The 7,024-nt window shown below is 56.8% G+C and overlaps 1 protein-coding gene across 1 annotated transcript; it reads left to right on the forward strand.

The window, feature by feature from the left end:
• The first annotated feature begins 945 nt into the window (after nt 1-945).
• Nucleotides 946-5,103, forward strand: Ppp1r14a (protein phosphatase 1 regulatory inhibitor subunit 14A). Its single transcript, XM_027941448.2, has 4 exons — nt 946-1,204; nt 3,506-3,586; nt 4,115-4,147; nt 4,869-5,103. The coding sequence occupies exons 1-4, from the start codon at nt 1,004-1,006 to the stop codon at nt 4,995-4,997; spliced, it is 444 nt and encodes a 147-aa protein (XP_027797249.1). The 5' UTR covers nt 946-1,003; the 3' UTR covers nt 4,998-5,103.
• Nucleotides 5,104-7,024: the final 1,921 nt, after the last annotated feature.

Raw genomic sequence — 7,024 nt, forward strand, 5'->3', positions numbered from 1 at the left:
CCTTGTTAAATCCCAGCCTTCCCTCACTCCGGTTCTGTTTCTCCTTTTCTGCTTTGTAGTTCTCCACGAAGCTTATTGCACTATAGCAAAGTGCATAACATGCTGTACTTACTTATTTTTGAGACGGGTTCTTGCAATGTTGCCCAGGCTGACCTTGAATCAGAGGTTCTCCTGTCTCAGTTTCCCAAGAAACTTGGATGAAGGGCCTGTGCCACCAAGCCAAGTTTCTTTTTCTTCTTTTTTTTAATGCCTTTATTTCATTTATTTATTTTTATGCGATGCTGAGGATCAAACCAGTGCCTCACACGCTGCTAGGCAAGCGCTCGACCACTGAGCCACAAGCGCAGCCCCCCAGGACAGGCTTTTTACGTATTATATTTACTATCTGTCTCCACCGAGTGCCAACTCCACAAAGCCCGGGCTTCATTGTTCCACCTCTTGTTCCCAGAAGGCGCTCAATATGTGTTGACTGGGGCCAGTGAATAAATTGATGGACGGTGGATGAGTGAGTGAAGGAATGACCCAACGAGCAAATGACCGTTTTGCGGTTTGCCTAGAATACGATAGGCCAGCACGCAAAGACAGGGGAGAGAGAGAGAAAAGGAAAATAGAAGGAAAGATGGCTCGAAGTCTTAAGGCTTGACCCGCCCCCCAGTAGCGAAGGCTCCTGCACGACCAGCCGCGGCCACCAGAGGGCATAGACTGCCCGGGTCCCCGAGTCCGTCCCGGGACCCCGCCCCCGGGATGCAGGTCTGGGGAGCCCCAGCGGCCCGGCGGGGCTTCCGGACCCTACCCATACCTGAGGCTGTCACGTCTGCGGGCTTCCAGACCCGGAAGTGGCCGGTCCTCGCCGCTGCGCGTGGAGAAACTGAGGCCCGGGCGGAGGGGGCGGGGCCGCACCCCCCCCCAGCGCGAGCCCCCGCCCCGCGGCCCCGCCCCTCCGGTAAGAGGCCCCCAGGCGCCAGGCGGAGGCCACAGCGCGGCGCTGGCCGGCGGCTGCGGGATGGCAGCGCAGAGGCTGGGCAAGCGGGTGCTGAGCAAGCTGCAGTCCCCATCGCGGGCCCGCGGGCCGGGGGGCAGCCCCGGGGGGCTGCAGAAACGGCACGCACGTGTCACCGTCAAGTACGATCGGCGGGAGCTGCAGCGGCGGCTGGACGTGGAGAAGTGGATCGACGGGCGCTTGGAGGAGATGTACCGCGGCAGGGTGAGACGCGGAGGGTCCCGGGCCGGGCTGCAGCGGGGTGGGTGGCCCGGGTGCGGGGTCCGGTCCGCGATGCACGCGCATCCCGCTCCACACCGGAGGTCGCACGCCCCCGGGCAGCACTCATCCAGGCACTCACTCGCCTGCACAACAGGCAGGGCACTCTGCTTGTGGACAGAGACACACTTGGGTCCCCAAACGTGTCCAAACACCTGGAAAGGGCCAGGGGGTTCGTCTACGGGAGGCGAGGAGGTAAAACTGAGGAACCAGGGCCACCATATCTGGCGAATGGGTGGGGGGAGGGGTGTCTTAAAGCCAAACATAGACATCGTGACCGAGGAGATAGGACCACAGGGACACGCACAGCAAAGGAAGCAGCAGTGTACACAGATGTGCACGGTAATAGAAGCTGCAGCCACGCATAAACAGAAGTGACAGCCACTCGCAAACTCACGAGGACAGGAGATGTGGGCACTTGTGGATCGGCATTCTCCAGTAGCTGCACCCCCCACCCAGGACACACTTGCCTTGGCCACCCAAACACACACCCTCAACACAAAGTGTTCGTTGGTAAAAGCTGTAGGGACACACAGACAATGCAAGCTCCAATAACTAGTCTAGGACACAGAGTGACTCAAGTTACACACATGTGTCTATTATCATCATCTCTTCTTCTTTTTTTTGGTTCCCGGGATTGAACCCAGAGTTTCACACATGCAAGCCTCTGACAACTGAGCTGTATCCTTGGCACACGCATCCATTACTTCTTCTACTTTTTTTTTTTTCCGTACTGGGGTTTCCTCCAGGGGCACTTAACCACTGAGCCACATCCCAGCCTTTTTTTTTAATCTTGAGACAGGGCCTCACTAAATTGCTGAGGCTGGCTTTGAACTCATGATCCTCCTGCCTAGCCTCCTGAGCATCTGGGATTACAGGCATGTGCCACCCCACTCAACTGCATCCATTATCTTCTAAAGAAAAAAATTCTTGCCACCTACAAATCCAATGACAAATACCACCACCACTCACAGACACAAATCTAGAGCAATTATAGTTATACCATGACACAAATTATACCATTATACAAGTTATACCATTACACAAAATTGAATAAGCTGTAGGTGCACCCAGACACAGAATTGCAGCTGCCCTCGGGCACGCAAGAGCATCAGCCACCCCTCCATATGTCCACACATAGCAGACAGGGCACTTTGTCATTTGAGTCTGCTCAGAGTCATGAATGCAGAAAATAGCCCCAGGTTCCCAGTGGTCCTACGAGCACACAGCAGGAAGGTTGTAGAAGCCATGTCCCCTCACAGTGATACAAGGACCTCTATCCTCAGACACATGTGTGGACTCACCGGTGATCAGGCATTCCGTTGCTGGTGGTGGCATCCTATAATAATAATGGACAGCAGTCCCACAACTGGCCATGGATGTGTAACAATGAGACAAATACACCCAAGCCCCAGCCACATGATGGACACTCACTCAAGACCAACAGGTTCTTGTAGGAAATGGCCCAGATGATGCCACCAACCTCTGTGCCTCAGCCAGCCTGGACCCTTGGCATCAAGCTCTGTGGCAGGACCAAACTCACACACGTCACCCATCCAGACAGCAGGACTTCGGGTGGGGAGGAGAGACTGTAGGCACAGGGATCCCTTGCTGGGGACAGCTGGGCCCTCTTCCCAGCAGGGGTCCTGAGCCAGACATCTTTTGGGCCACTGCCCAATGAGGCCGAACACTCTTGCTCACTCCTGATTATCTCACCGCCCACCTCCGGAGGCCTGGGTGGCCATCTTCCTGGACTCACCCGGTTGCACTTTGGCCTCTAGCCCCATGGGCTGGCCCTGGGCCCTATTCCCACTTGTGTCCCTTGGGGGAAGGGGCCCGCCCCCTCAGGCTCCCCTCCCCCGACACCTAGTGCTAAGACTTTTCCTTGAAAGGGCACAAGCCAGCCCCTCTCCTGAGTCCCAGAATATGACATTCCAAGACTTGACCAGGCCTGTTTTCCACAGGAGGAACTGTGGCCAAGGGGAGAGACCTGTGCCAGCCCCGAGGCTCAGGGGCCCAGGGGCCTAGGCATGGGGCTGGTCCAGGACTCTGGGCCTCCATCAACCCATCTGTCATCCCTCCCCCCCAGCACCCAGATGTTCCGCCTTGGTGGTGCTGTCCCTGACTGCCACATTATTGCTCCAGAATCCGCCAGCTGGGCCCTGTGTTGGTGGGGCTCCCCCAGAGCCCTGGACAAAGGCAGGGAGGGAGGGAAGGGCCCTGACCAGCCCTGCTCTCTTGCCTTAGGAGGCAGATATGCCCGATGAGGTCAATATTGATGAATTATTGGAACTGGAGAGTGAAGAGGAGAGAAGCCGGAAAATCCAGGTAGGTGGGGGAGAGCTGCCTCCCTGTCTTCCACTTTGGCCCTAAAAAGAATAGCCCTAGTTGACGTGTTCATTGAGCACTTTACTGTGTGCCACACACTGTACAGTTACCAACTGTTCATCCCCACAAAACCCTAGAAAGCAGGTGCGATTGTTATCTCCAGATATTGAGGAAAATGAGGCCCAGAGAGGTGAGATCATTTGCCCAGGGTCACACAGCTCAGTAGGAAAACAGCTATGATTCAAACTCAGGCAGTCTGGCAGCCATATCCTTTTGGTCTTCACTTTTCCAGGGTTAGAAAATGCATGAGTTTCTCACCCCCTGGATCTGGTGATTCAATCCTGCCCCCATTCACTCTGTGAAGTCCCCCAGGCAGTGTTCCTCTCTTGAAACAGGTGGGAAGTCCACCCTGGGATCTGACTTCCATTTGTCTTGCTGTCTTGGGGCTCTGTTGGGAAAGGGAAGGGGTTGGAGAGGAATAAGTATTATATATTTACTGGGGTTTTTTTGTGGGGTGGGTTTTTTTAGGGACTCCTGAAGTCATGCAGGAACCCCACAGAGGTGAGTTTTTGTCAAGAGTCCCAGGCCTGGTCTGGTCCCCCGCACCCTGATATTGGGGGAGGGAGTGGAGTGGGGTTGGCCAGTGGGGCTCAGCCCCCCCCCCACAGCTCTTCTGCTCTCCACTGATGCCCTTTGTCTCCTCCTGTCTCCTCCTCCTCCTCCCTCCTCTCCCCATCTGCCACGGGGGCTCCATTATAGGCTCCCTCTGAGCGCCTCCCCATCTGTCTCCCGTCCCTGCCTCTTGCTGGGCCTGTCCTCGGGCTGCTGCCGGGAGCTCAGCCTCTCTCCCTTCAGTGCCTCCTCCAGGCCCCGAAGCTGAACCTCCAGCTCCTCCCACTTCCTTCCCTGCTTTAAAAGGGAAAAATATTCATGTTTCTCCAACCAGCTCCGGGCAGCCTGAGGGACAAACGTCACTGTGTCAGTCTGGCCTGGAACTATCTCAGGCCTCTGTCTCTGGGGACCCTCCTGGTCATCTCTTGGCCTGCGAAACATCTCATGTCTCTGTGTCTCTGTGTCTCTCCCTCTCGGTCTCTCTCCCTCTCTCCGTCTCTGTCTCTTTCCCTGGGTCTCGGGTTCCTCCTGCCCCATCTCTGCCTCTTAATTTCCCACCTGTCCCTCCCTAACCGCCCCCCTCTGGCCCCCACTGACCGAGCAGGAAGCAGAGGAGAGCCCCATGCGCAGGGCCCCCTGCCCGAGTCTCAGCACCCCCCCCTGTCCCCAGGACTTCGTCCAGGAGTTGCTGGCCAAGTTGCGGGGCCTCCACAAACAGCCCGGCCTCCGCCAGCCCAGCCCCTCCGATGAGGGCAGCCTGAGCCCCCTCCAGGACCAGACCCGGACGGCACCCCCCTGACCTCCTGGCCTCGCTGACCCCGCGCTCCCCCCAGCACTGCCCAGCTCCCCAGCTTGTGGATAAGTTGTATTTAATGGTTCTGTGACAATAACACCACGTGCCTGTTTTTCCTCTCGGTGTTTTGCCCCCGTGTCCCTGCAGCCCCTGCCCCAGCCTCCCTCTCTCCTGCTGGGGCCTTGTGTCCCAGCGCCCACAGCTGGCCCCGCCAGATGGAGGCTCGCTCCTGGCCAGAGAGCCTGAGAACAGGCCCTGCTGACCCGGCCGCGCCTTGGGGCTCACATCCTGTCCTCCCTGCCTCCCCTCCCTCGCCTGGCCCAGTCCCAGCCAGCAGGGTCCCTGTGGGCCGCCCAGGACTGCTGGGGGCAATGACAGCCTAGACCTCTGGGCCAGGGGAGATACACATGACCCAGTGTGGCCCTCATCACCCCAGCACGGGTGGTCACAGAGCAAAGGAGTCATTCACGAGGGCGTGAAGTGTACTGGGTGGTCACTGTGTGCCGGGTGTAGAACTGAAACCACCCAGAGTCTACTCTTGGTGGCCGGAAGGTGCTCACTCACTGGTCAGAGAGCAGCACCCGGGTCTCAGGGAGGTACACTGAATGGCCCAAGGCATTTGGGAGAAGCCATTTCCCCTTGAGGTGGTAAAATCCTGGAGGAACTTGAAGGCCAGACTTTGGAGGATGGGTGACATGGTATCTTGAGGACCCTCAACTTGTGGGAAGGGGGATGGACATTGGTGCTGAGCCAGGGAAAATACTGGATATTGGCAGGGCCTTCCTCCAACCAGGACAGACCACTTCCCCCTTAGCAAGGGTTAATTAAATCCTCCTGATGGCGGGGAGGCTGGAGGTCAGGGGAGGGGCTGGCCCTGGGAAGTGGTTAGTGGCTGCTAGCAAATTTTCAGGAGGCCAATTGCCTGAGTGGTTTCCAGCTGGATCAGTTCAGAGACAGTGGCAGGGCTTAGCCTGGGCAGGGCCAGAGCCAGGGCATCTCTCATCTCTCCTTTACCAACCCAGGCTGGGCTCCTCTCCCCTCCTGAGCCATCCAGCCAGGATCAGCAGCCATCCTGGAGGCTGGGCCACCCAGAAGAGCATCTGGGAGTGGCTGGTCCAGTCCAGCAGGAGGCCACACTGTCCCTGCACACAGCCACCAAAGCTTCCCCGTCTGTTCAGATAAATGCAGAGAATGTGAGAACGGAGGAGTCCCCCACCATCAACTGGGTCCATGTCCCAGAACACCCACCTTGGGTCAGGGATCTCTTTCTACTTCCCTCTCACAGAACCTGTTTTTGGTTCCTCTTCATTGTGGGGACAACATGAGCTCGCAACCCAGGTTTTGCTGGGTGCAATGGCACAGGCCGTGATCCCAGTGAGTCCGGAGGCTGAGGCAGGAGGTTCTCAAGTTTGAGGTCAGCCTCAGCAATTTAGTAAGACCCTGTCTCAAGATAAAATAAAAGGGCTAGGGATGAATCTCCATGATGGTACCCCTGGGTTCAATCCCCAGTTACCTTCCCCACCAACCAGGTTCTAAAGTTCTGGGGTACCACTGTTGGACTTCTCAGTTTCCTCATATGGGAAATGGGAACTTAGGAGGAGACTGCGGTCAGGCAAACAATACGCATTGTTATCGACTTCATAACTGGGGGGAGGGGTGGGTCATTAGCTCCCGTAGCCGCCATCCCACAGCAAGATTTGGAAACACTGAGTCGGAGGCCCTCTGATATGGAAAAGCCCCAAGGAACACAGTGGACCTGCCCCACCGCCCCCACACTGAGGCCACACTAGTGCCTCCCTCCCACAGTCTGTGGTCTCCTTCCCACACCACAGCAAGATGACACTTTTTGTCACACCCCACTGCACCCCCCCAGTCTCCATCCGCCCCATTCCCTGTTCCTCTTTCTGCCAAAGATCACCGTTTTTTATCTTATTTATTTATTTATGTATGTATGTATGTACTGGGGATTAAACCCAGGGTGCTCACATCCCCAGCACTTTTTATACTGTATTCAGAGGTAGGGTCTTGCTGAG

The sequence above is a fragment of the Marmota flaviventris genome, chromosome 18 (genome assembly GCF_047511675.1).
Source record: "Marmota flaviventris isolate mMarFla1 chromosome 18, mMarFla1.hap1, whole genome shotgun sequence".
Taxonomy (NCBI): domain Eukaryota; kingdom Metazoa; phylum Chordata; class Mammalia; order Rodentia; family Sciuridae; genus Marmota; species Marmota flaviventris.